The 27,676-nt window shown below is 52.8% G+C and overlaps 10 protein-coding genes across 10 annotated transcripts; 3 read left to right on the top strand and 7 right to left on the bottom strand.

Moving 5' to 3' along the window:
* Positions 1-70: 70 nt before the first annotated feature.
* Positions 71-268, bottom strand: CORC01_12537 (uncharacterized protein; the record flags this gene model as incomplete). The annotated part of the gene is made up of 1 exon (XM_022624157.1): positions 71-268. A coding segment is annotated over one exon (198 nt), but the record flags the coding sequence as incomplete, so codon positions are not given.
* Positions 269-1,402: 1,134 nt separating this feature from the next.
* CORC01_12536 (uncharacterized protein) lies at positions 1,403-1,678 on the bottom strand (the record flags this gene model as incomplete). Its single annotated transcript, XM_022624156.1, has 1 exon — positions 1,403-1,678. One exon carries the CDS (start codon positions 1,676-1,678, stop codon positions 1,403-1,405), a length of 276 nt encoding a protein of 91 aa, XP_022469361.1.
* A 3,826-nt stretch (positions 1,679-5,504) lies between these two features.
* Positions 5,505-5,966, top strand: CORC01_12535 (uncharacterized protein; the record flags this gene model as incomplete). The annotated part of the gene is made up of 1 exon (XM_022624155.1): positions 5,505-5,966. The coding sequence occupies one exon, from the start codon at positions 5,505-5,507 to the stop codon at positions 5,964-5,966; it is 462 nt and encodes a 153-aa protein (XP_022469360.1).
* Positions 5,597-6,041, bottom strand: CORC01_12534 (uncharacterized protein; the record flags this gene model as incomplete). Its single annotated transcript, XM_022624154.1, has 2 exons — positions 5,597-5,747; positions 5,905-6,041. The coding sequence occupies 2 exons, from the start codon at positions 6,039-6,041 to the stop codon at positions 5,597-5,599; spliced, it is 288 nt and encodes a 95-aa protein (XP_022469359.1).
* A 2,220-nt stretch (positions 6,042-8,261) lies between these two features.
* Positions 8,262-9,811, top strand: CORC01_12533 (hydantoinase/carbamoylase family amidase; the record flags this gene model as incomplete). Its single annotated transcript, XM_022624153.1, has 4 exons — positions 8,262-8,419; positions 8,479-8,796; positions 8,865-9,680; positions 9,739-9,811. The coding sequence occupies 4 exons, from the start codon at positions 8,262-8,264 to the stop codon at positions 9,809-9,811; spliced, it is 1,365 nt and encodes a 454-aa protein (XP_022469358.1).
* Positions 9,812-10,092: 281 nt separating this feature from the next.
* On the bottom strand, positions 10,093-10,578 carry CORC01_12532 (uncharacterized protein; the record flags this gene model as incomplete). Its single annotated transcript, XM_022624152.1, has 1 exon — positions 10,093-10,578. The coding sequence occupies one exon, from the start codon at positions 10,576-10,578 to the stop codon at positions 10,093-10,095; it is 486 nt and encodes a 161-aa protein (XP_022469357.1).
* Positions 10,579-10,644: 66 nt separating this feature from the next.
* On the bottom strand, positions 10,645-11,097 carry CORC01_12531 (uncharacterized protein; the record flags this gene model as incomplete). Its single annotated transcript, XM_022624151.1, has 1 exon — positions 10,645-11,097. One exon carries the CDS (start codon positions 11,095-11,097, stop codon positions 10,645-10,647), a length of 453 nt encoding a protein of 150 aa, XP_022469356.1.
* A 3,422-nt stretch (positions 11,098-14,519) lies between these two features.
* CORC01_12530 (methyltransferase) lies at positions 14,520-18,520 on the bottom strand (the record flags this gene model as incomplete). Its single annotated transcript, XM_022624150.1, has 12 exons — positions 14,520-15,754; positions 15,874-16,011; positions 16,514-16,629; positions 16,820-16,873; positions 16,998-17,420; positions 17,484-17,621; positions 17,690-17,727; positions 17,786-17,823; positions 17,889-18,041; positions 18,114-18,199; positions 18,281-18,312; positions 18,380-18,520. 12 exons carry the CDS (start codon positions 18,518-18,520, stop codon positions 14,520-14,522), a joined length of 2,592 nt encoding a protein of 863 aa, XP_022469355.1.
* Positions 18,521-19,583: 1,063 nt separating this feature from the next.
* CORC01_12529 (uncharacterized protein) lies at positions 19,584-23,268 on the bottom strand (the record flags this gene model as incomplete). The annotated part of the gene is made up of 2 exons (XM_022624149.1): positions 19,584-22,413; positions 22,469-23,268. The coding sequence occupies 2 exons, from the start codon at positions 23,266-23,268 to the stop codon at positions 19,584-19,586; spliced, it is 3,630 nt and encodes a 1,209-aa protein (XP_022469354.1).
* A 1,001-nt stretch (positions 23,269-24,269) lies between these two features.
* Positions 24,270-24,720, top strand: CORC01_12528 (CHCH domain-containing protein; the record flags this gene model as incomplete). The annotated part of the gene is made up of 2 exons (XM_022624148.1): positions 24,270-24,375; positions 24,554-24,720. The coding sequence occupies 2 exons, from the start codon at positions 24,270-24,272 to the stop codon at positions 24,718-24,720; spliced, it is 273 nt and encodes a 90-aa protein (XP_022469353.1).
* Between the last annotated feature and the right edge of the window lie 2,956 nt (positions 24,721-27,676).

The following is a 27,676-nucleotide window of genomic DNA, read 5'->3' as shown; positions in this document are numbered from 1 at the left end:
TTCCTGCACACATCGTTCTCCGCAGACCGCCGCTCCAGCCGGCCCGGCGCGCCGCCCCCCCCCCCCCCCCTCCCCGCATTTTATTCTGACTGGAGATGTATGGCCCCGAGATGGCTGATCGGCCCTTCGTCATATTGTCGTCGTGCCGAGCTTCCTCAACAGTCTGTTGTCTCCGAAATCCAGGGCCCCACCGTTGCCGAATGTCAGCGGGCGACGCGATGTCAACTATCCGACCTGCCACTTCAAACTTGGAGGTAGTTGTTAATAGCAGGCTTCATGCATCCGCTGGCAGCCACATCCCGAGACCTCCCGTCCCGCAGCGTTGCAAAATAAAATGTCTAATCGCAGAAAATGACAACCAAAACGTCCCGGGAACCCCATCTCTATTAGGGGCGACGGTGTGGATACTTTAGTTGCCGACGGATGCGCCAGGATTTGTTACCTTCAGATGGTGTAAGTGACGGAAGAGAAAATTCGATCTCCTTCGTCTTCTCCCAGAACACCGGCTCCTTGGGGGCTGATGTGGAGCTATCTCCGACCTTCTTTGGAGGGACTTCACGACCGAACAACCTGGATCAACAGCAATGAGGCGTCAGGCCGGGATTTAGAGCCTAGAGGACTCGTTGGAGGATTTTTGGCGAGGGGTAAGAAGGGGGCCATGGAGGGCTCCGCAGGTTGAGCTCGTTCACCGAGCAATGCTTCCAAGTTTCGAGTGCTCCCAACCATCCAGATATTGGGTGTGCCAATCAAGGCAAAGACAAGATGTGCTGATCCGGTTGAATGTTCATTTGGGGAGCTGCCGACCAGGCTCATTCCCACGCCCGCTGAATCTGTGGTACGCCAATCCCGGGAATAGCAAAGCCAGCTCATCATACACTCCAATAGTTTCGTTGTCGGTCCCCTCTAGTAGCCTGATGGCGGCTCTGCGAGGTCGAGGCCCTCGAATAGACGACAGCAATGGCCGATAACCCGCACTGCGCCGCACCGCTGTATACGAAGACCGTTCTGCAGATGATTGTCTGATGCAGCCCAGCCTTCAACGCACCCGTCGCCAAGGTTCGGCCAGCACATTGATTTTGTTATGCAAATGCACACACAAGTAATACTATGTATCTGTACCTTGTATGCTTTACGGCTGAATCAGGGTCCGCCCAGTCCAGAGCCAATGTCAATCGTGGCCTCCGACCAAGGATTAGTCTCCGGGAGGATTTAGAATTCTGACAAGCGCACGGTGGCTCGTACGGCGGCGAGATACGGTCTATCGTAATTGACAAACGACGAACTGGCAGGGGCAATTACATTCTTTGTCTCTGTGCTCCATAACGACAGCTGAAGGTTATTAATTCCGAAAATCCGTAAACGGTCGTGTACCATGTATGCTCGCTCATACGTTGGCCCGTGGTCACTTGATGACTGGACGCTCGATCCTGGAGTCCTGGAATGGCGCAGCAACATCTGGAGCATTGAGATCGGCAATCCGCCGCCGAGCAACGTAGTCCATGGTAGTCGGTGAGGGAGATGACGTGTCGTTCCTGGAAGATGAGCAGTTCGACCGGCGCGTGCCTTTGAAGCCGAAGCTCAGGCGGTAAGTAGGAGGGTCTGGTTTGCTGGCAGGCTCGCTGGCTGGCGGTGAGGCCGAACAGTTTCTTCTCCACGCTGGGAAGAGGATATCGACCATCCGTCAGAAACAGTTATACCGCGGTATAATGTCCAGAGCAAACCCCATGTCTTGGGTACAGTATCCATAACCTGCATCCTGGCCATAATGCACAAGCATCAACCGTTCAGCCATCAATTACATTTGCCAGCAGCCTGACACCGCCTGCTCTGGCTCCATCGGCTCAGTCCAACCCCTCCACCAAGCACCAAATAATTGTCCTGATAGGAAAACCTTTCCCTGTCCCTGCCGGGCAAGCCAATCTCCTCATACTCTCCTGTTGCATACAGCATAGCCGGGACTTTTGCATCCTCACATGAATCTCATCCAAAGCACGCCGGGGCAGTTGATATGAGTGGACTCGACCGCAACACACCGCGGCTCGACCGCTCGACAGCCGGGGGCCCCCGCTCAACTTCAACCTCATTTCATCTCCCACGCCCAAGCGTAACGAGTTCTCATGGTTCATAGAACCCTCATCCTCGACACCTCGTCGCCTGCCCTCCGTCGCCAAACCGCCATGACCTCCCGCACCCCTTGTCATCAAAGACGCTTTAGGGGGCGATGTCTTGCAGCTGTCAGGAGGGTCCTGAATATTGCTGATGCGACCCAAATCCCCCGTTGGACCCGCCCAGAGCACCCTGTCCAATATGCTGATCCTGCCTGCTATGCAAGGGGGCACGTCGAGGCCGTACTGTGGTACCAGGCCGCACCGAATGCAACGGGGACAAACAAATTCTCTCTGTTCGGTTTCATTGAAAGGGTCTCTGCAGAGCGACTCGCAGATATCATTGCTCATGTGACGAGCTCCGGCCAGGGTGGCTACGTATAGAGTTTGCACCTCTTGGGCGGGTGTTTGGGCGTCAATCCCGCCACTTGTCTACCGTGGCATGCCCCGTCCTCCACTTCCCAGATTGAAGGGAGAAACAGGGCCCTACTGGGTCTCGCAGCCCTGCCAGACGAATACTTGTACGTGTACTTGCAAAATACGGATACGACAAAACGTGTTCATCTTGCGCAGTGCTCAAGAGGAATGGACAAGGGTCAGCTGGTTACCCGACGTGCCAGCTTCTCCTACACTATTGCCAACGTTGACTCCCCATGAAGCTTGCGATATTTCACCTGCCACTACTGCAGGCACGGCGGTCGGGGTCTGCTGCATTGATCGAGCTGCTACGGGTACATAGTAGAAGAAAACTTTGTCATAGTGTCGCTACCCCTGCCTAGCATACTATTGATGTCAGAGTCAGTGCCCAGTGGCCTCAGTGAGTCAGTATCTGCAGCTGCCGTTCAACCTGACAGGAGCATCCTGCCTCGCAGCCGGAAAGTCAAATTTGCTCGGACGACGTGCCGAACCGACCGGCGCAACCTACGCAACCCATGCAACCAGGGTCCGGAATGGAACAATATCCCATCCCGCCAACGGCATCAACAATGTGCACTGCGCCTGGAGGCTGAAGCAGATATACAGTATGAGACACAACTCCCGAGAAAAAACAATTTGAACATTGAAACAAGGCTGCTTGCTACCTATCTGGCTAGCAATGTGGTTGAACCGACGCGGATTCGAAAGACTTTACATCGGTCGACCAACGCGATCTCGAGCTGGCTCCACTTCCTGACCAAAAATGTCAGGGCCAGGGCCAGAGCCAGGGCGTAATGACAAGTCATGTGTTGAGAGTTGATGAGATCGGTGATACGGATTTTTCTCTAGATCTATTAACTGGGGTTATCGCGAGGTGACGTCCACAGTCCGAGCCGCAAAATCCGGCTGGACAAGCTGACAGACAGTTGCTAATCTAATGCCCTTGCTAAATGTGCTTAGTCCTGCCCTCAGTTCAATAAGATTGTCATGAGAATGTAGCTTTGTGGGAAGCTAATACAATGTACATAGTCAATACAACACAATCCGACCCATCATGTCCATATGTCGACAGCACAGTGGCGGAATAAGTGTCGTGAGATTGGTTGGCTGGGCGCTTGCTTCTAGGTCAACTGGTGCGGGAAACTGTCCCTTCTCCCGCCGGCGTGATGCTCAGTTGCCCCTCTCCCGTTGACTGTCTAGGCAAGCAGATATACAGCAGCCTGCAAGATCCTTGCAGAACTGTGCCACGAAAATCATCTGATTCGATGCGTTTTGTGATAGCTGGCTTGTGTGACGTGATAGGAGGCGTGCTTTGCAGACGGCTCTCTGCACTTCTCTGTCTGTTGTGCTCCGGTCCTCCTGCAGGCGTGACATCTCTGCGAGGATTTCTCGTACAAACAGTGGAGACGTGCCTGCATACTTCCATAAGGTCGTTCGTTGAGGTATCCGCAAATAGTACATTTTCCAACTCGTATGCCCCAAACGAGACCACGATGCTGGCACGAACCAGGGATGACGAGCATCGTATCCGTAGATGACCGGGAGAAACAAGAAATTGGCGACATGATCGTAATCCCATCTGATGATGAGAAGGTTCGGCCCTTTGGCCGACTCCCCGATGTGACCTCGTTCCGGGGCGGTCATCGTCCTAATAAGGCGATCGTCCCGCTCATCTCAAGTTAATGCCGCCAACCAACAACCAACGGGGCAACCATCGAATAACCAACAATGAGATTTCTCATTACACGGCCTCGCGCAAGCAAAGATCCCTGCTGCGAATCCACAGCTTCCGCACTCTGTTGGAGCCTCCTTATATTTCTCCTCACAGCCAAGCCGTCATATCTTGGTTTCCTCCAATCGTGGTTGGACCAGTTTCCCGGACCCTGGATCTCGCGTTGCGTGGCAAACAAGATGTCGTTGGTGCTCATTAAGGGTTGCAAGCCGGCCAGTAGATCCGCACAGGAAACAAATAACGGGCGTCTGGAGTCTCGGCGGCCCACGATATCTCGATCGGGAGGGGTCTGGAAGTTGGGACATCCGCCGACCGTCTTCAGCCTTCTACCAAAGCTCTCTCGTGACCTCGTTCACAGGGGCCCTAGTCTAGCAGACGATGAATGAAGGATGCTGCTTGCCGGGAACCCGGGCCAAGAACTCTTCATTGACGAGCATCGCGTTCATCCACGTTATTCCCGGAATCATAGTCCATTTTCTCGTTGGTGGTGCGACTGACTGCCTGACCGATATTCCAGAAACAAGTCTGCCGTCCGAGAGGATTCGCTCACTTCTCCGCACTACGGCGAGAAGAAATGGATACGCCATATCACAAGCCGAGCATGTTGTCATGAGAAAGATTGCCATGGGGTTGAAGAAGAATCAATGGGCCTCTGGCCAGTACCACCAAAGCAGACCCGTCGAGCCCATCCACCCGGTGAGGGTGCCAAGTGCCCTACATGACCTGTCGAACAAAGGATCAGCATAGTATTCCTGCTCATATGACCCAAACCCGGCCTCACCGAATGCAGCGGGTGCTTGTCCAAGCTTAGCAAACATGGATGCCCAAATACAACAAAATGAGAAGGACGATGACAACGAGAACCAGGGAAGAGACCCCACACATCGGAGCAGGTCCAGCGGCACAGCATTCGAACCCATGCCCTTCGGATAAGCTCGCTTGAAGTGGAGTTGAATCCATGAATACGCGTCAAGATGGCATGCTGGGAAGTCTGACAACGATGAGAGAAGGTGGGCGTGAGGATATCATACGCATCGACAACAAGGAAGAAGACGCAAACACCACACACAGTGAGAGAATGCGATCCAACACGCCGGTCATCCTCCTTACGAATGGATATTCTCACATACGGTGACACGATTCAACGCACGCACTGATCGGATACGGCCAACAAAGCGACGGAGGATAATCGGAAAGACACTCACCAGATCGCATAACTCGTGCCCCCAGAGTGGCCCCTGCCGAGCAACATGGCAAGACACCCCGTCCCAACAGCGAACTGCGCCAGACCAACTGTTCAGAACGCGAGCTCCGTACAGTCACACCCCTCCCGTCCGGCCCATCACTTGCCATTCTTGTCACCGTGCCCGGTGCCCGGCGCCGACAGCCACCAGCCCGCGACGGCATGGTTTGCCGCGCAGCCCAGGACGACCATGGGCGCCAAGATAACGCCAACGTTCTCCGCGACAAGCGACGCGTGGCGCCACTCGTGTCTTGTGTTCCCGAGGATCGTGCAGATCAGCGATACATCCAGGAGGAGCCAGACGAGGCAACGGAAACTTTCCAGCGGGTTGCTCGGCGACGCGGGTCGCGTAGAAGAGGTTTCAGGAGAGGTTCAGGGCGAGAGCGAGGAGGGGCATGCCTCAGGACTTTGTGGCGTGGGAGCGGATGAACATGAGGGCATAGCACATGTCGCAGAAGACGGCGCCTGAGATGAGAAGGGCGCCGGATGCCGCCGGTACGATCCATGAGGGGACATGAGGGGAAGGCGTAATTGTCAGGTCCATGTTGGAGGAGCTGGTTTGTTCTGAGAAGCCGGGTTGAGTGCCTTTAGAGTGAGGGTCGTGTTGTCAGTCCTGATGAAGTTTAGATTCGGAGAGAAATCATACCATGGTCAGCGATCAACAGCACGACGTAATGGTTATGCTTGCCTCAGCGCCAAGGATCCTCCATGAGCAGACTGGCCGCGCATCATGAACCGTAGTCGACCTCTTTGACTAACAATCAATTGGCGTCATCCGCGTCATGCTAAGATGGCTTGAAGATGACTCCAGGTGAGTCGCCAAAATGTTCAGTTTGATTTCTAGTCGGAGAGCGCACTTGAGAACTACAGTCGGAATTAACTCGTTCAAACCGCGTCGCGTTGACGTAACGTAGTGCGACAGTTGACATCCTTGTAAACATTAACAACTTTAAACATTGAAACAACTTAACTTTTTTACAGTGTTTGCATACAGCCGCTCGTCAGATGCAATGCAACGCTCATTCAACCTGAGGCTGATAGCTCGTGGGAATTGAGGAATTTTCACACAACATCCGCATCTGTAGTGTAGTGGTTATCATCCTTGCCTTCCATTCCACTGCGGAATAGCAAGGGACCCGGTTTCGATTACCGGCGGATGCATCACGCGGATGGCCGTCTCTTTTTTGGTTTTATGTACCCACATACTTGAGCCGAAGCGGATCTGGCTGAACTTCACCTGCTCCCAGCGATGAATTCTCAAAGATATCCATGGAAACCTAACGGAGCGAGCCGAAATTGGATTAGGCCCGTTGGAGCGAGCTAGAAGGTCTGGCGGAAGCTGTTGTCACCAATAGCAAGCCCGAAGATGTCTATTTAGAGCCTCATCTAGTCCGCCACCAAACTGTCGCGCTGAGTGTGAGGGTTCCCTCCTAGAAAATTCATCATGCACTTACGGCGAGGAAGTTGAAGGCCAGTCAAAACCACGCGAGCATGGTATCGAGGTTTTGGAAAAGGTGTTGGGGTGCTTGGAGAAGCGGCGGTGTGTACCTCCTATCTCACCCGGTGCAAAGAGGGAAAGAGGCTGAACAAGATAAACGGAACGACCAGCGGTTCGACCTCAATCTGTGCGTCTGCGCGGCAACAAGTAATGTCGCTTGTAATTCGAGAAAGTTAGCAAGGTTGTCAACGACGTTAAAGCGCCCGAACCTCATGGACTGCAGCTAGAGTCAGTGCTAAACCACGAAGCATTCGAATCCGAGTCAGACCCCGACATCATGCTCGACGACGACAGTAATAGGGGAAATCGAAATTATAAGACGAGAAGAGGCGGATCGGGAATGAAATGACAGGCCGTCAAACTGCGTTCCGTTTCCTGAAAAAAGATATAGGAAAGTCAAGAGCATAACCCGTGGTTAGTTGGGCCGATTCTTCATCAACAACAGCGTCGTCGTCGTTATTCATAAATCAAAATACAGGTCCGAGACGAACGATCTATTATTGGAGTGGCTCTTCCAAGCCGACACGGAACATGTTCATCCAGAGTCTGAGACGTCACTTCCAAGTCCGAAGAGGCCCTGCCCTAGCAGGTTTGGTGCAATAAGGCAGATCGGCTGGGGCGGTCTGTATATCTCGAAATCAGGAGGGTACTGGCCAACTTGACTCCCAGTAGGATAGTGTCTTCCTATCAACCCCAAGGCGACTCAGACATGGCGTGATCATTTGGCGCGAGTTTGTCAACCCGAAAGGCCAGGTCTGCAGACAAGGCCACATGATCAATCAGTGCTTGTATATGTAAAATATCAACATCTATACAACTTCTGCAACTCTAATCCCGTCTACTAGCAAGTCTGTAGAAGCTTTTCCCCATCGGAAGCTTTGTTTTTTTTTCACCAAGACGTGTTTTAACGTGCCAGTCAGAAGTAAGAACAGCTGACTGATAGTAACTTGTTCTTGGGCCATGGCATCGTTAAAGCACGATAAGTTACTTAGAAGAAGTGTCGCAGAAAGCAAAATTAAACCAGCTCTTCTCAGCAAGCCGGTTCTCTCTCTCTCCATGTTTGTTGATGTGCGTCACGCTGTCTCCGAATTCCATTACCGGGGGGTCATAATACATACCCCTCATCTAGAGCCTCGGCAGCGCTTCCGAGATAACGGCTCTTACCCGACTGGCAGCACAATCATAGTCAATCAAAACTTCGAAAAGCATGCTTTTTCTGAAGAATCGGGCATTTCATAAAGTCGCATATCAATAGTCCTCTACAGAATGTTCCCCAAAAGGCCGCTGGTCCCTCAAGCAATCCGTTTCGTGCGGCAGTCGTCGACCTTTTCTCAAGGCTTGTCAGGTCTCAAGATAAACTCTGATCGTCTTCAAGAAACCATTCATCACACTTGCCAATGGGGAGCAGCGCATCGATATGGCAGGTTCGTCTCACCAATTTCGGAAAGAGCTTCTCGCGTTGCTGACAACTTGAACCCACTAGAGGCCTAAATGAAACTGGCATGGCCAGGCTGACTCTCTCAAATGAAGATGCCACCGCGAGACGATGGTTTGTAGAAGAGACTCAGAGTCTGGGATGCGATGTCAAGATTGATCAGATGGGCAACATTTTTGCCAGGCAAAGAGGATCGCTGGGCTCGACGCTGCCCATGACTGCCATGGGCAGCCACTTGGATACTCAACCCCAGGGCGGCAGATACGACGGTATCTTGGGCGTTGTTGCTGGTATCGAAGCACTTCGAACAATGAAGGAGAATGGATACTATTCCAACTTTGATATTGGAGTCATAAACTGGACAAAGTAAGTACGCGAATTCAGATGAAGTCGAGCCTTTCACAGTTTTTGAGATTCGCTGACCTACCCTGCAGCGAGGAAGGCGCAAGGTTCCCAGGCACGACGGTCTCCTCCAAAGTTTGGGCGGGCGAAATACCAATTCAAAAGGCTTGGGATTTGAGAGATGTTGCGAATTCTTCCATCACAATGAAGTCGGAACTAGAGAGGCACGGATACCTAGGGGAAATCGCGTGTTCGGCAACGCAAGGTTACCCAATAGGTGCGCACTTTGAACTCCATATCGAGCAAGGCCCCTTCTTGGAATCCAGAAGGAGGAAGATCGGGGTCGTTCGAGGTGTACAGGCCTGCAGATGGCTCACTTTCACCGTGGTCGGCCGAAGTGCTCATTCGGGTACGACGCCGTATTCCGCAAGGAAAGATCCGCTTCTGGCTGCGGCGAAGATGATTGCGACTTCGAATGAGCTAGCCCAGAACTCCGGGGCCTTTGTGACCACAGGTGTCATCAAAGTTCCTCCGGGGTCATCGACCAACGCAGTTGCATCGCAGGTGACGTTCACACTGGACATTCGCCATCCAGAAGACAAGGTCATCTCTGAGGTTCAGGACCAATGTCTTGCTTTCTTCCAAGAGGTCTCGCGCAAGAATGACGTAGAGTTGAGCTGGACAATCGATGTAGACTCGCCTGCGACCACTTTTGATGAGGATTGTGTGTGGGCCGTCGAAACGGCAGCGAATGGCATCGTGGGCCATGATGGCTGGCTCCACATGACGAGCGGTGCGACGCACGATAGCGTCAATACTAACAAACATTGCCCAACGACGATGATCTTTGTGCCCTGCAAAGATGGCGTTAGCCATCATCCTGAAGAGTATTGTAGCCCAGAGGATTGGTAAGTCATGCTTGATTTGACAGGCAGGAGGTACGATATTAATCATTTCTTTATGCAGTGCCTTGGGGGCGCAGACTCTCCTCGATTCTGTCATCATTTACGACGATATGAGACTAGCGAAGCTTCAATAGTTGCTGCTACTGAGACAACATTCGCGAACCATGTGCCCAGCTCCCCGTGCTTAACCCCACATGAAAGTCTCTATGAATAGGAAATTAGGATTAGAATATCCTTAGTTCATGCTATCTTCATGAAAGAAGAGAAAGGGAAGCATTCCTGGTTTTCTGTTGTGTTTACATCCAAAAGTTCCTGCCAAAAGTTCTAACCCATGTCCATTCCTTTCGTCACTCTGAGCACCTCCATCACTACGTCCTGACCATCCGATGCCGCCTTCTGTATCAGGCCAGAGACATCACCAGCCTCTTGCAGCCAGACCTGAACTTGTGATATCTGCTCTGGCGTTGCCTGAAAATTGCTGTCCGTATTCACCGCTGGCGCTTGTGACTTGCGGCTGGGCATTCCGTGCCATGGCAGTTCGGCGGCGCGCGAATTGACCAATGCATGATGGCTCCAAAGGAAGTTCTATTCCACTGTTCCTTGAGGCTGCGATTCTCTGCTGCCAGACCCGCAACATCAAGTTTCCTAGTGCCCAGTACAATGGGTCATTCGAATCCGTGGTGAAGCAAGGGTGGTGCTCATAGACTTGGTTGATGACATGCCAGGCTATGTCGACGGTCTGGCCACCGTCGCGGCCTGCCAGTGCACTGATGAGAAGAATAAAGGTCTCGAAAGGGAAGATATTAGCAATATACCACGGGTAGCGCTGAAGAGAAACGGAAGAGTGGGAGATGATGTCGTAGTGAATCACCTCGAAATTGTTCTCCAGAAGCATGTTCATGTGTTCTCCGTCGACGTCGAATGCCCACTCAGTCCGATGATTGGGGTGATATACAGGCAACCTCAGCTAGCAGACAGCGGATCGAGCGAGATACGTCGCCAATAGGTTCAATGGAATGTCAATATTGATAGCCCGGAGATATTGTTCCTCAATGTGACTCTCAAGGTCGTCAATCGACTTGAGGAACTTGTACTTTCTTTCCGCCGATGTTGCAAAGTCAAGAAGGCATTTCTGCTTAATTATCCACACCCCTATCTCGATGCGGACTGAGCAGAACACCATCTCAGTTGTGACGAGAGATGGGCGGGACAAAACGCTCATGGACGGAACGAGGTTATCGCCGGTGACGCCCAGAGGTTGCTTTGTGTCTCCGTATAGCTGGATGCCGGAATTCATAGAGGTTCCAGTTGATTGCGCTGTGCGCCCTTCCAGAATGGCAATTTTCCACCAGACTCGCCGTCTCAACTCCGCCTCGAAAGGGGAAAGGTCTTCAAACGAGCTCTCCCGATGGAGGCCCATTTTTTGGCCCATGCGAGATTGCCAGCCCAGTGAGGAGCCACAAGATGTCGTGGTCGCCGAGGCGGCGTAGAGACAGCTGACAATTGTTAACACTCCCAGCAACTAGTAAAGAGCAGCACGGATGAGAGTCGATTCTCAGCCGCAGGCAAGACGCATGGGCTGTATGCTCTGCATACGTGCCGCAATACGGATAAAGTGACAACAGAACGGGAATAAGCTGGCCAAAACCGGCTAGCAAACATAGAAAAGTGCCGTAAGCGGCGGCTGGTAAAGATCATACGACTAACACAATCACTTCTTGGTCCAACAAACCGCTTTGCGTCCGCGCGGGATCGCTCTCATGGCTGTTGAACGGGGCTCTTGAGCCCTTCGGGCCCGAGATGAGGGAGCTGAATGCGATCGAGACTGAGCGGTTTATCGGGTCTCGATGTTGATCGGATGATTGGCGCTGGTGCTACCCAGTTGCGCAACTTGCTCCCCCCGATCTCGCGGAGATGTCCCGGTCGAGTGCAACGTGGCGCTCGATGTAAGATATACATAGTCGGTGAGAGGGCCATAGCCTCACTAGGAAGCCTAGGAGGTCCTGCCAACTTATCGTAGCCCGTATGAAGGTATTCATAGCGAGGGGAGAAGCGAATAGACACCTTAAGATCTGGAACAGCTCTTAATAGTCCCTTGATAACGTGGCTGCCATCCGTTTGGGCGTCTTCGGTAGGATCGAAGCGGGTGGACTCATTGCGCCAGGGGGCAGCGTCAGAGTTAGAGACGATTTTGAGTAGTATCTGTTTCAGACTGTTGCGTCAGTTCGATCTGCGCATGGATTTGGATATGATGATGGCGCTAATGTGGGAGGACATGGCTGCGTTGTGAAGTTTGACGTTGATTTGAGAGCGATGTCTGGAATAAGTAGTAATATTTGCTGATACGATCAATGTGAACTTTTTCTCCACGCTGAGACCTGTCGGACTGTCTATAGACTTGACTAGTTGGGCTGAAAGTAAAGTTATGGTTGGTGCTAATTATTTTCTAAATAAATGCTGATTAAGTCTAGCTGTCGGATTAGAAGTCCAATTGGACCCACGAGTCAGGTGGGCCGCAAGGGCCACCTCCGCGGATTGTATTAATAGATCGGCGGGTAGGCCGCCCGCCGGCGGAACCTCTTCCTCTTTATATAGAAATTAATGTAAGATTATTTAATTCTTATTATATTAATATTGTACGTCTCGTACACGTATCCCTGTAATACGGATACCATTACTAGCTTAAATGAGCTGATTGAGTAATTGTTATTGATTCTCGCGGCTTGGTATGTACTGAAACCCCAGCGGGTGTTTCCGTAAACGTTATTTTCGCCTTCAACTTCTTCCTGGGCTCTTTAGCTTTACCTTTTGCGTTGTTTCTTACTGTGCTTACACTGGCGTTTTTAGTGACACCTCAGCTGTAAGTTGAAGCACCCATACGTATGGAAAGACATTGGTTCCATTTGTGGTCAATCCTCAGACTTCCAGATGCCGGTCCGCATGGTTGGTTTCCAACAATATTTGTATTTGAGTTTTCCGTTAAATCTCATTCAGCTGCAGTCAACAGCCTGTGAGCTGAGAGTTGCTTGGTCTTTCGGGGCAACCAGCTCTCATGTCACGAAGTGTAGTCGTTGCTTTCTTTACCTTAATGAATGGCGCGTATAACACTTCCACAAACGTTCAGGGGCCTCCTCCGTACATCTCTCCAAACCTCGTTCTGTAACCGTGACTTGACAATAACTAGCCTCGCGTCTACGTGCAAATGGCGAGCCTCGACCCGAGGAGACTACATTCATTGCCATCCTTGGTGCATGGGGTCATCTGTTTGTATTACACACCAGTCAGCAATCCATAGTCTTCTCAAGAAGCAAAAAAATGAATCCTTACCGAGGTACAAGCCTGAATGTTTGTCTCGTCGCCATCCCAGAGGCAGGTACCGAAGTTGCCCGCCTGTTCATTCAATTTAGGTTTGCATTTCTGTCACCTACATTAGCTAAGGTGTGTAGTCAAAGTCCGACCGGGTTTCAACATACCCACGAGCCCAATGCTGAAGGAAGGAAGGTGATGAAGAGAGCGGCGTGGAACTTCATGGTTGTTGATGTGTTTTGCAAATCAATCGCCGGCTGAAGATGTGGTGCAAGAAAAACAGTAGTCTGGAAGTGACAAGGGAGTTTCAAGACACGACACAAACGAAAAAATGAAGGCAAGAAAAAGGAAGGAAGATGGATAAAAGATACAAGACGCAAGACCAGCTTTAAGTATCAAGAACGATCTATGTTTGATCTTCAAACGACGAAGAAGCCGCGTAACCATAACCAATTTCCAAGAGGATATGTACTGAGTCGCGCGCATCAAGGCTTGGAGCGCGCCCAAACGCTAAGAGTAAACTCTATTTGACAAGTTCATCTTAATTCAACTTATTAAGAGTCTAGGGAGCCAATAGACATGGGCAACTCAGCCCTCTTTACTCCAGAAGAGGCAAAATTGACGTCTGATCCCGCGGGACTGACGGGTTAAAGCCCCTCGCCTCTTCCGAAGTTCTGCCCTTGTCAATCATTTCTCAATGAGATGTCTACGAGCATTATCTCATTATATCCCGATGACTCCGATGTCTGCTCCAGTGGATCTGCTCTACTCTGCAGGCCTCTCTCCTCCGGTGGGGACCGGTTCCCGACAACATGGTGGCACGATAGTGATCCGCGGCCCCTGCCAGGAACTCTTGCGAACCCGGAGAGTGGACAGAATCTACCACCCGCCTCGCCTCACCCAGCTCTTAGGTAGTCAGTCGAACCCAAATCACCTTCTTTGCATGCACATACACACGCGTTCCCAATATCCGTAAGGTGGTAAGATTTACTCTCATGCTAAATTCTAGACTTCGTAAAACGTACATTCAGCAGTAAAACGCCTCATCATGCCTACAGAAGGGAGAGGACCGTCCGAGAAAGTCCACATTCGACCAATTTAATCATCATAATACTCGTCGCTAACCTCATCGCCGCAATAGCCATCATCGCCATAGCCGTCGTCGCCATAGCTATCATCACCACAGCCATCGTCGCCATAGCCATCGTCGCTATAGCCGTCATCGCCATAGCCGTCGTCGGCACAGTTGTCAGCACGGACATCGTCCGCACACTGCTCATCACCATAGATCACTTCGATATATTCGGTGTGCACGACAGAATGGTCCTCGTCGCCATGGTCCTGCCACTCCTCCTGCCGCTCCTCCTGGTATTGCTCCCAAGGCTGATCCAGAAGCTGCTCCAGATACTGCTCCAGAGGTTGCCCCTGACACTCTCCATGACGCCCCTGCTCGCACTCCTCACTCTCGGACACCCAATCGCTTCCATCAAACCCGCGACAGTAGCCTTGGGGTCCAGACAACGGTACTCGACCAACCTAATCGTCGTAGTAGTCGCCGCCATACTCCTCCCGCTCCTCGTACTCCTCCCTCTCTGACTCCCGATCGCTGTCATCGCGACCGCGGTAGTGGTCCTCGGACCCCGAAGACGAATGACGCTCGTAGTGCTGTTCGTGGTCCGAATCAGAATCTGCGGAAATCGTCAGTTTGCATGTTCGAAAATCATCCAGAGCGGGATCCGGAGAAAATGAGGCATCATTACCCAGAACATTGGCGATAAGCGCGCCTCCCAGCGCGCCCACCGCGAGGCCACCGGCCACGCCGAGGAACATGTTTCCATTACCGCTCTTCTTTTTCTTCTTCTTCTCTTCACCGCCATACCCCTGTTCGTACTGCTGCCCATGCTGCTGTTGAGGCTGTTGTCCATAGGGCTGGCCGTAGGACTGGGGTTGCTGTGGCTGGCCGTACTGTTGAGGCTGCTCATATCCATGGGATTGGCTCTGTCCGTATTGCTGACTTGCATAGTACCCGGCTCCTGCCGCAGCTGCCGCAGCTGCCGCACCACCGGCGTAGGCTCCATACCCGGGCTGCGGAGAGTGACCTCCGTATCCCGGCTGTAGTGACGGTCCGCCGTATCCTGGTTGAGGTGACGGGCCTCCGTACCCAGGCTGAGGCGAGTACCCCGGCTGCGGTGAATGTCCACCATATCGAGGGGCATCCCCATACCCTCCATAACCCGACGGTGACATTGGCGGAGGAGACACCACCGGTGACGGCGCTGGGGCCTCCCACTGAGAAGTACCAGTCGCTTGATTCACAAAGTACCATCGTCTGTTGTTATCGTCAAACCGCTTGACCCATCCCTCTGGCAGTCGCGGAGATGGAGGTCTTCCGTAGCCCGATGAAGGAGGTCTGCCATAACCCGGTGAGGGAGGGCGTCCATATCCCTGCTGCTGCTGTGGAGGATACGGGCTCGAAGTTCCCGAGTCACCATACCTACCGGGATGGGGAGAGGGATACTGCGGTGCCGAGCCGTAAGCACCTGTGGCGGCGCTAGCAGCTACGCCAGCGGCGACGGACGACATGGCACTCCCCTCGGAGACGGGGTCAGAGTAGGCGGAGCGGGTGGGGTCGCTGGAGCCAAAGGCGGCGGGATGCTCGCGCTTGTACTGGTCGGCGCCCTGCTGCGGACCGCCGGCGTAGCCCGCGGGGGGTCTGCCGTCGTAGCCGCCGCCGTGGGAGCCGTGGTTGCTGTATCCATAGTCCTGGTGGCCTGAGACGTGTCGTCAGGATTTGGTGATGTGATGCTTTGGAGGTTGGTGGGGTGTTGCGGGTAATGAGGTGCAGGATTGAGGTGAGAGTTTTCGCAGATCATTTCACTCATTCACTTACCTTGGTTGATAATCTCTGGGTCATCAGGGATCTTGAAGTTGCCCAGCTGCGACGCCAGCTTCGCAACGTCAAAGTTGCCAAAGAGCGACATTTTTCCAGTCTCTCTTGTTTGCCTTTTCTCTTTCTCGGTAGTGACAGCTGGGAGTTGGGAGGTTGGCAGAGAATTGCACGTGGTTGGCGGGGGATTTGACGTGTCGTCGCGGGGTCAAGTGACGGACCAAGGTGAGTTGGTTGGTTGGTTTGGACGTGGGACGTTAGACGGTGGACGCTGGGGGGCGAAAAGAGGAAAAAAAAAAAGAGAATGGCTGAGGTAAGAAAAGTCGGGTAGGGCCACCCGACGAGATCGAGCCTAAAGGTGGTGCGCCGTATGCCGGGTGATTCGTAGTGGGATTTCTTGGGCAGCAGGTGCAACTGCACGTCAGATTGGCTTCCTGCCTACTTCTTTCAGCACCTCGGAAAGCAGACGGCGGGTATTTTCCGGGCTTTTCCTTGTCGCTTCCAATTTAGGTTCTCAGGTATTTGCTGTTGTTTGTCCCCATGTTCGCTTTGCATCGTCCGAACTTGACATCCGAACTTGACATCCGAACTTGACATTCGGGACCACCCGTTCATCTCGTAGGGCTGAAGACTGTGCGCTCACTCCATATGCTGATGATCATCCGGGAATATCCACGGTAAGAGGACACGAAGTGAGAAAACCCCAAGAGGAAAGATATCATTTCATCAACCCCCTCGTTGATAGGGCTGTTCTGAGTACTGCATATGGTACATGTGTTGGAGATCAGCCAAAAAAAAACAACGTTGTCTCCGGCCTTCAAGTCTTTGTATTAAGATGCTGCGTCGCTATGCTATGAGCCATGGAGAAAAGATGCCATTTCAAAGCGCTGACGTAGATAACACCAAGAAATTGTATAATTCAAAACATTGTAAAAGACTCCATCTTCACCCGGTCGCCTCCGTAGAAGCCGGTAGAGCGGGCTTCTGCCCATAAACCACATGCCTAAGGGTACGCATATACCAAATCAGCCATGAACAATCCCCAATCATCGTCTAGCAAATAAAACAGGAGGGACGGTAAATTGAAGAAGGAGGGGGAAAAAAAAAAAAGGAAAAGAGTCACTCACAAATCCAACAACGCATGAAACGCCCCCGTCTTCAACTCCCTCCTCACCTCAGCAAGCTGCACCAACACCTCCTCCCGGCTCCTCCCCAACACGCCACACAACAACTTCAACGAGAACCCCTCGAGCCCCTCGAGAATCTGCGCGAGGTTGAGCAACCCCTGGTCCTTGAAGTGCCGGTGCCGCGCCCAGGGCCCGATGGGCGTCTTGAACTTGCGGTGCGACACGTGCTCGAACCCGCCGTGCCCGCGCACCCAGCCCTCGAGTTTGGGACCGGGGCGGGGGTCCCGGCCGATTTTGTCGAGCGTTGACACAAACGTCTGGTTCCACTCGTAGGTTGCGTGCTCTGGGGTGTAGCTGCCGTCGTCCGAGTAGTATTCGGTGCTCATGTCCTGGAACTCGGCCCAGCCACCCGGGTTGAGGTTGCTGTAGGAGGTGGTGTTCAGATTGACACGTCATTCACTTTGTATGGAACGGAAAGAGACGCACTCGTAAATATTGGCAATCAGCTTCGGCCAGTCTTGAATGGATGCGGCCATGTATCGGCACATGATGAAGTCGTACTTTTTGACGCCGACCCATTCGCTTTCGACATCGTCAATCTCAAACTTGACGTTCGGGGGCACCCTGTAGTCCAAGAAGAATAAGCTCTGCAATCGCTGTAGAGGGGATTGGGGAGAATGTTCTTCACGTACCACTCTGGTTGAATGGCGCTCAAGTCGTTTCCGATAACCTATGTTCTCATCACTCAGAACTCATACCTTCGCCAGCCTAAATCACCATGGACCGACCTCGGCGTTCTCAAAAATGTCACCAATCTCAACAGCCCCTATCAACCGCAAGCTTTAGCGCACAATTTTTAAAGACCCGAAATAAAATAGTGCGCAGACATACAGATTCCAGTGCCCGTGCCAATGTCCAGAATGCGATGGACCTTGTCCTTGACCAGCGGCGCCAGCCAAAGCTTGCTCCCAATCGCCCTCACCATCATGGCGTGGGCCATGTCGAGACGCTCCATCTCGACCTCGTCGTTTGGAAACGAGTACGCTAAGCGGACCGATTGTCAGGCTGGGATATCTCTCTTTCTTGTGAGATGTGGAACTGAAGCATAAGACTCACAACCCGGCCTGAATGCGTGGTAGCGCCGACCATACTCTTCCGGGTAGTCGATGACGCTCGACGACAGGGACGCGGTGTAGCTTGAGCTGTCTCATTCCGAATGTGTTAGAAAAAGAAGATGAAATTGGTCAACGAGAAATGGAAGAATCCTAGAAAGATGCAGTTACATTCTATCATCAATCGATGAATCGCTATCGCTCTGGATGGAGAATGTTAGTGAAAAAAATGGCTCAATCTGCTAGAAGAGGAATTGAGTCCCGACGCACGGCAAATCCCTCATCGGCTTCAACAAGATCATCCTGCTGAGCGGGGTCTATCGCGACCGCCGGGACGACTTGCGGTGGACTCGTCGTCAAGGTCAGGTTGGCGGCGGCCGTGATGGGCGGTGTACCCGGTGTTTCGGCCATGGCTTATTTGCGCTTTCCTGTCTCACAAGGAAATAGGTGAATGGATGGATGTTGCTCCAAGGTGGGGGGGCAGCACTAAAGAGTCTCGCGGTCCGCTGTCCGATTCGAGGTCGTCTGCCATGTACCAAATCGTCAACAGGTCAAGCCAATGTCAGCGAGAGAAATGGCAGCGAGAGAAAATGGCTTTCTCGGTCTCAAAGGTAAGGGGAGCTCCAGTTTTTGTATCGGTTCCCATCCCACACCAACCCCCGTCCCTCGACATGTCTTTGGTATGTGGCTTGCTGGCGGGGAGGAGGGGTTCACGGGCAAGGGACTTAGTCCGCGTTCAAGCCAAACAAAAGAGCATGCCGAGGGCACAGGGCCGGTATGCTGACAGACCCCGGATGCAGAAGAACAATCACCGCCCACCGAGATAGGTAGATGGCATGGATCGTCTGCCGCGTTACCCCTCTTATTTTCCTGCACACTACCTTACCATGGCCCGTTTGGGCTTTTATCCGAGTCCCCGGTTGATGGTATCGCAAATCAAGGCATGTACTTATGTGACAAGGGTACGATCATTGGCTTGACGACGGCCGTTTGCAATCGCGTGGTACATATTCGCCGGTAAACAATTGCAGAGTAAGCTGTGTCGAGAAACAAGGCACAGCACACCACGGGATAAATAGCTGTCACGATCATTACCGGCTTCATGCATCCAGAAGCACATCAAGAGTCCCAAATAGTTTCAATCTCATCATCATCAGTCATGATTGAAAAAAAAAAATCCCATCCGCCTCTGTCAGCAACGAAGCAATTGGGGTATAGAACAGGAGTAGAACAAGAATCGAAACACACGCCTCGCCGGGCGGCCATGATGCAAACCTGATTGAAATAGGCCCAAAAAAAAACAAGACCAACAAGAATATCAAAACCGTCCCAAACGCCCATAGCTATGCTTTTTGGATTTCCGCCATGCGATGCGAATGCCGTCCGTACCTCCCCTTTTCGATGCAATTCCTTCCATCAGCTCTTCCATCAGTTCCTTCCATCACTGAGTCCACAAACCTCGCTTGTGATGTCTTCACTTCTTCGCTGTGCGAGCGCTGCGCTTGGCAGGCGTACCGTTGGCACTCAGGCCCATCTCCTTCTTCGCCGCGGCAGTGGGCTTCTTCGTCTTGGTGACCTTTGCACCCTCCGTCTTCGAACCAGGAGTCAACTTGGGCTGGTTTGCCTTGGTCACCTTGGCCGCAGTCCCTTTGGCAGGCGCCGTCTTCGTCGTCGCAGCAACCTTGGCAGCTGAAGCCTTCGTAGCAGCGCTCTTGCTCGTAGAGCCCCTGGCCTTCGCTCTTGCCTTTCCAATCTGCTTCTCCTCATCGGGACTGAGCTCGGCAGAGCTTGCTTCGTCAGAGTCGACCGGACTGGCGGACGGGTCTTCCGACTGGCTTCTAGCCAGCTGGGCTGCCCACTGAACGCTCTTACCGTTCTTCTTGGCAACAGCGGCGGCGGCGGCTCGCGTCTCAACCCTTGGCGGTGCGTTCTTCAGAGTCTCGAGAACTTCCTCTGCAGATATCGCGTCTCCCTTATTGACGCGGGTGTTCTGGCGAGTCAAAGCCGCAAGGTCCTTCTCTCCGGCTCTAATGTTGCCCATTCCCTTGTTTCTAACCGGGATCTTGGTAACTGCTGGAGCCTCTCCTCGTGCGACGGCGAGCTGACGTCTGGTGCGTACGTTTGTCACGGGTGCAACTTCGTCCTTGTCGATGACCTTATCGCTGGCTTTGTCACTGGTCTTGTCTGTTTCAGGCACATCTGCTTTCGCTCTGCGCTGGCGTTTCGGCCGCTGCGGCTTCTCTGGCAGCGTCTCTCTTTCGTCAACTTCTTCAGCCTTTCGCTTGGCTTTCTTGGGGCTCGGGCTGTTAACATCGAGCGATCCTAGAGGCTGGCGTCCGCTCGAGACGGCTGGAGATGCCCTTCGCGCAGACCGAGAACGATCTGCCGACGAAGTGATTGAAAATGCTGGCGTGTCGGCCCAGATACTCTGATTGCGCTCTGGGGTTGTAGCCATGAGAATTGGAGCGGATGCAAGGGGAGCAGGTGAAGGAGCAACGGCCAGAGTGGGAGAGAGAGCGGCTGGCTCGACGGGTTCGGGGTCAGCAGCCTTGGCGGCCTTTCTAGCGGCGTGCCTGGTCATAAACTCTCTAAGCATGATCAGGTCCGAATCGTCGTCTTCCACGGCCTGGACGGGCGCTTGAGAAGGGACCTGCGCAACCTCCTCATTCTCTTCTTCGATCCTGGCTTGTTCTTCTCCTTCTTTGTTGTCCTTCACCAGAGCGGCCGGGCGGACAGGCGACACCGGGGCAGAAGTGGTCAGCTTGGTGGGAGAGCCAACGGCAACAACGGGCTCTTGCTCTTGGGCGAAGAGAGCAGCATGCTCATCCGAAACCTTAAATCGGACAATGAGGCGAACTCCCTCTCTACTGACAACGACCTTGCCGTCCATATCCGTCTTCTTGGCCTCCTCAAACACGCGAGCTAGCGAGGCAAGGGCCTGAATCGGGGATCCGGGGCGATCCTGGCAGGAGCCAAAGATATCTGGGTTCTCTCTTGCGTCGACGACAACAGGCGAAGGCGACGGCGACGGCGATCTCTCAGGGGTGGCTTGGGCAGCCGCCGCAGATGCTGAATCAACCTCGAGGGGATTCTGCACCTCGTGGAGCTCGACCGATGAATCGGGAGCACCCACCAGCGGCCCGGATGCTAGATCTTGAAGATCTTGCACCACAGGAAGCTGGGCGGAGCCGGCAGCAGGAAGAGATGCTCGGCGGAGAGGACCGGGAAAAGAGAGACGTCGAACGGCAGGCAAGGACTTGCGCTTCTTGAAAGGAGAGGTCTGGTTGCGGTCTTTGAAGTATACCATTGGACTCGCGACTTCCTCGGCAGCGGTGTCGTCCTCCTGGTCGGCCACGGATTCTTCGTTGTTCGTCTCGGTGGCATCGGGAGTCGATATGAATGAAGGAACCTTGAAGGTAAAGCCGGGTCCAATGGGGGACGACAATGGTGATGGAGCCTGCTCTTCAACAACAGATTTGAGCGTGGCAAGCTTGGCTTGCAGATTGGCAGCACCTTGAGCGAGCCTGGTCTTTCGGCTCGTGCTCGAGTGGTGCGTCGCCGAAGAAGGGAAGTGAGGGAGCTTGGCGGTAGGGCTCTGGGGCTCCTCCTCCTCCTCAATGATCGAGAAGTCGGATTCTCCAAAGATGGCAATGGGTTGCCTGACGTTGCGATGTTTGGGCTGCTCGCGACCGTGAACCTTATTCGACTCGCGAATCGCAGTCTCAAGCACCCAGTCAAAGCTCAGCTCGGGCATCGGGAATGCGAGAAGAGGCCCCATGATGGTGTGAGTCAGCAGGCCATTGTTATAGGCCCGCTTCTTCTCACCATCATAGTTTCTCTTCCCGCAGGTCGGCACGATAGGGTCGCCGTACTTCTGCACCTCCTCATGGTATTGGCGGCGCTGATCGTGAACGGAGGGGCCAGCAGGGAGCGCAAAGAGGTCGTTGCGGAGGACGCGGCGAGCTTCGATCATGTTAATCACTCCGCTTTCGTCCACGTCCTCCAGCCAGTACGGCTCCGAGTCGTCCTCCTCCGTGGGCTCGGCCACCCTCTGCCTCTTGCGAGGACAGAGGGCGTACGCCAGACTGCCCTTCACGGCAATGTGCCGGAAGTTGGCGGCGGCCTCGAGCTCTTCCACGGCGAGGGACTCGGCGACCTCTCTTGCGATGGCCTTCTCAAACACTAGGCCCCTCCTCCGTTGCTTTGTCCGCGGAATACGGGCGCGCTGACGGGCGAAGCTGGGCACTGGCGCAAGCGTTGAAGTGACGTCTAAGTCAGCATAGATCTCGGGCTTGAAGGGGCCACTATGAAGGAACAAGTCAGTCAGGCTGCATATTCTTGGCCAAGGGATAAATATACCAGAGTTCCTTCGCCGCCTTCGAAAGTTCGGCGGTGGCGAGCGTGTAAGACTGGGGCTTCTTCGGGGACGGTGCGAAGTCAGAAATCATTGTGATGTCGTGCATGGTGATATCGAGCTTTGAAGGGGACTCGAAAGTGCTTGCATCGTATTCTGTCTCTGCATCTTCGTCTTTCGCTGGGGATTCGACAACGACACGGCTTTCGACTTGCTGTTGGTTCGACTCAGAATTTCGGCAGGGAGACAAGTCGTTGGAGACGAGTGATGCCGTCGGCGAAGTAATCGACATGACTGAAAAGTCGGAGATGGCAGGCTTGGAAGGACTCGACTTGGGAGAGAGACCGCGAGCGAGCTTTGGTGTCGATGCGGTCAGGGACTGGAAACTGGCGTCTGCAAAGGACACCTTCTTAGGCGACGGGGTCTTTGACGGGGTTGGATCCGACGACATCTTCATCATCGAGAGATTTGTAGCGCTGCCCTTCAGTCTCGGTGTCTCTGCAGTGCTATACTTCTTAGTTGGCGAAGCGAGAGACACTGAGGCGGATTTGGGAGCCTGCTTTTTTGTTGTCGACATGGAAATTGGCGAGGCACCTGCCTTGGTTGGCGTGGTGAAGTCAAGGTCCATCGAGAGGGATGACAGAGTGGGCGCCATACCGCCGTTAGGCTGTGGGTTGAGTTCGAGCTTTGCGAAACCGGCCAACGCCTTCTTAGGGCTGGTGGTGCGGTCGCGGGAGGAGCGCGACGTCGGCGAGGGCGTCAGGTTGCCCGAGGGCGGGTTAAAGGTCAACTTTGGAATATTCATCGTGTATAGTGGCAACGAGACATTGACCAGATGACAGGATGACGAGGTTAAACGGTTGGTGCGATCTAGCGCGGGAGCTATGATCTCCAATGCGACACGGCGCGGAGGAGGCTCTCGGACGTGATCGTGGGCTTAAAAAGGCGCGATGCGATTGGGGGCCAAAAATGAGGTAAACAAAGCGCGACAACCGAAGCAAGATGTTGAGCCACCGGATTGAAGGTCAAGAAACGGCTCAACGGGTTCCGATTGAAGATTGTAGAGTCGTGAATTGTTATAGCAATGTACCTTGAATTGGCGAGGTACCGATAGAGACGAACGTTTCGGCGTGTGTTGCGATTCGTTGGTGGTCGCGACGCGGAGATTGGAGGATGGGTTGGGGAAGGAGATTAGAAAAAAAAAGGTTCAAGGTACTTCCAAGTTGCTAAATCGAGAGCCGGGAAAGGGCAAGTAATGCGCAGGAAGGGGACCATTAAGAGAAAATCGGTGTGGTGGGCTGGCTACGGTGCTGGGCGCAACGGGCAACGAGAAGACGGTCCCGGTGGTCGTCCTTTGTTTACATGCGAGGCGAGGCAGCCAATCGGGAGCTCCCGAGTCTCGCACCCAAGCGCTGCTTGCAGTGTTCCAGTGCAATGGAGCGCGCCTGCCTCGAAGGGAACAGCTCTGATCCCAGGCGCGGTGAGGCTGTCCACTACCGTGTCTTACCCCACCATCTAGGCGCCTCCACGCGATTCTATCCAATCAGAGAATTTAAAAGGGATGAGCGAGGCTGACGCCACGTGATTGGCGTAAAATGTCCTTCGGGCTCCGCATCAAAGCTTTCGCGATGGCATCTTTTCGAGCACTGGTACTTGGGAGCTTCCGGAGGTGCAGGAAGACGACGACGAAAGATCCACCAAAGCCGAATTGACGACCGACCCGACCGGACGATCCAACGATAGGCGCACAGCTCCGGAGGCGAATCAAAGACAGAATTGAGCGATTTGAAAGAGACGTCGCCCATCATGCCGCAAAAACCTATGCGCCTGCCGCCTGTCAAGGTTCTTCGAGTTCGTAATCCCAACGGGAAGACGGAGCAGCCGTGCATACAAGTCATGACCTCAGTTCTCGGTGAGTCTTTTATGATCCATCAACCACATCTGGCTCTCGAATTTGCCTCAACGGACTTGATTGCCTCTGATCACCAGAACGAGCAACCCAAACCCCCCTCCACCCCCTTTCCTTCGACAAAGACGCATTAGCATAGATATCCCCAGGCTCCATGAACTGACATCTCGCCTTCCTACAGCATGCTGGGCCTCCGCAGGCTACAACACCTCCGGCTGCGCCGCCCTCGAGAACGCTCTGCGCACCTGCATGGACCAGCCCAAGAAGCCGAAGCAGCCCTCGTCCACCGTCAACTACCACCTCGGCCGCATGTACGACAAGATGATACCCAACTCCAAGGGCAAGTAAAAAAAGAGACGGGACGGAGTCCACATACGACTGGTTGTGAAAGTGAGGGCGACTACTCGGAGATGAATACCTCTGCGAATTGATGTATCCCAAAAATTAGAGCGCCCTGGGACAATCGCGAGGGGGAAAGGACGCCAGAAGGCACAACGTCTACGACAACCGAATCAGACTATTGGAACGGCAGAGGCGTGTAGGGCCGGTGGCGTGTACACGCTCCGTGGAGAGTGGCACACCAAGCACCGCTGGAGGCATACGAGATGTACAACCATACTATTATACAAGGAATTAGGCGTTCAAGAGGATCGATGTTGTATACTATGTACCATATACGGCGGGCGGAAAAAAAGACTCGCTACCATCACGTTTCAAGAATGAGGGACTCTTCGATCTAATTTGATTTGATCTGATATGATAACTTAAGTGAAAGTCGTCCGGAACCCTCACTTGGAGCGACGGCTTGTGTGTGCATATATCTTTCAGGCTCTCAAGCGTAGTCAAGAACAGCATCCCTTTCCATCTCTCCCGTCCTAATCTCCCCACCTGGTGAATATCTAGCAATTCAATTACTTCCGTCCGGGACAGTGTCGCCAAGAACTGCAGGCTCTCGATAGATGTTATCATCCAAGCCCATGGAGTGTTAAGAAGCTGTTCGGAGTGCGGCTGCGAAACTTCAAAGACCTCAAGGCAGGGCGACAGACGCGATGCGCAGAATCCCACCAAGTCTGTCATGGCACCGTCTCCGCATGTCTTAGTCTCTATCCCCTTCTTGTCCGCTTGTTCGCATTGAATTCTTGGAGCAACTACTGTGATCATGACAGCTTAGAGGCTTATCCTCAGTATGGCCAAGTGGCGGGGCGAACTGCGTCTGGATAGCCATCTCATTAGTAACCTAGCTTCTATCTTTGTCATCCAGTCTCTGGCCATTTTACAAGTTCTTGGCTAGATGGACTTGGAATAGATATCTGAAATAGACTCGCGTCAGAGGCATAATCATGATATCACTGCCTCCACCTTCCACGTCGATACCAATTTTTCTACTTCCATGAGAAGATCACCTGATTCGCTATAATCTGACTCGTAGAGCCCTCGATCATAACGCTATACCATTCCGAAGTCCAGCGAGTGATGTCGGGAATGATTTGAGTGGTTTATTCGCCGAGGCTCCATGGGACCAGCATTGCTGGCAAGATCCTGACGCCGTTGGCGAGTTGACCTCCCCTAATATCTTACTGCTACCGCTTGTCCAGCAGCTCGAATGCGAGTGACCCACGGCGCAAAGAGGGAAGCAGCCTTCTCAACATACCAGCGTACTTCTGACAACCTTGTGTACCTAAGGCAGTCAGTGTAACTAGGAGTTGGCGGACAGAGAATCAGACCTACCTGGCTTTCGGCATAGCATATACCATCCCAGGTTCATCCCATATAGTGCAAGAAGTCAACTACACAATCACAAACTCATGAAAATAACGTGTCAAAGCCATCTAGAATGATTCAGGCATGCGTTTGCCCAATCGTCAGCGGCAGTACCAGTGCAGCCTCGGTGAGCACGACAATCACGCAAGTTCCTCTCATTTGACCTGCCTCAATGACCTGAACAATAAATACGCATACGTCAGCTTGAATGGCTTTGATTTCAACACCACAAGTAATAGAACACCATAGGAGGCGAAGTTCTAGAATCTCGCCAGAATCATTGACGATGGAAAAAAAGACTCTGATTTTCTCTCACCGTTGTCGAAGCTACCATTGATTTATTCCTTCCCAGTCCTCCAGTTCCTCATGCCACTCCACCAAACCCCAAGAAGCCTCCAAAGACTCACAAAACATTGGATTCAATTCGATGATTCAGTACACAACTAAGCCAGACATGAGATCAATCTCACTGCATGCTGGATGATTTCTAGATCAAGCACTCACATTCAAGAGTGCAAAGACATGGAATGCCTCAAATCACTTCCCGACTCTTCAAATTCCAACATACACCTACAACATCACATTTTTTCCTGGGGATGTATATGCCGTAATGTGCCAGAGAAGAACGCTGACGAATATGTTCATCAACAGCACCACAAAACTAAGCAAAAATCTCTTCCTCATGCTATAAAGACGTAATCAACTTGGCCATACTCTGTTACTATCAACATAAGTTTACATGTATGTAAAGGTACTATGTGCTCATGGAAAGCTTCCCAAGTTTGACTGCCCCGCCTTACTCTCACCAGCCGACCAAAAAAAAAAGTAAATGAAAAACAGCTAGCACCAGCTCTCCTTCCCAATCTTTGTTCTACAAAATCAGCCCATAATTCTCACTATCCCATCTATCCCCTCTTCCAATCTCAATCTCGTCATGAATCAGACGAGTTATGGTATGGCAGACAAAATGATCCGCTGCTGGGCTGACCGAACGTATTTCGACTGGGCAGGAGAGTCAAGTTTCTGGACTTTGCTGGATTTTCGACCGCCAATGAGGATCCGGGACCGAGAATTGCCGGTACCTCGCCCATCATCAAAGCCGGGGCGTCACGCATCATCCAACATTCGAGAACTTGCGCATCCCACAGTACATCAAGACACAAGACTCACATACATTAGTCCACCTTAGCAAGAGCACGTCTCATATCATGATGAATGAACAGCAACGACTGTTCATTGCTCGAATAACCCCTAACTAGCGCCAGTCAAGAACCCGATTCCCAAACTGTAGCGAGCGATGCGGTAGGCATTCTCATCCCCCCCGGCTGGTGGAGGCTCACTTGCCCCCATCCAAAACCCACCAACCACACTTAGGTAAAGCCAGATATCAAATTCATCCCCCATCATCAAAGTCGTAACGATCGAAAGAAGTTTAGTCATCCCAAAAAGAGTAAACAACCAACAGAAGAAGTGAAAAGGGAATGACTGGGCCCTGGATGTCTCGTTGTATCAATCTGCCCCTTTCCCCGAGTCCAGTCTTAAC

This window comes from Colletotrichum orchidophilum (genome assembly GCF_001831195.1).
Source record: "Colletotrichum orchidophilum strain IMI 309357 chromosome Unknown Scaffold_156.1, whole genome shotgun sequence".
In the NCBI taxonomy this organism is placed as follows: Eukaryota; Fungi; Ascomycota; class Sordariomycetes; order Glomerellales; family Glomerellaceae; genus Colletotrichum; species Colletotrichum orchidophilum.
The sequence above is the reverse complement of the archived record's forward strand: the minus strand, read 5'-3'. Positions and strand labels throughout refer to the sequence as shown.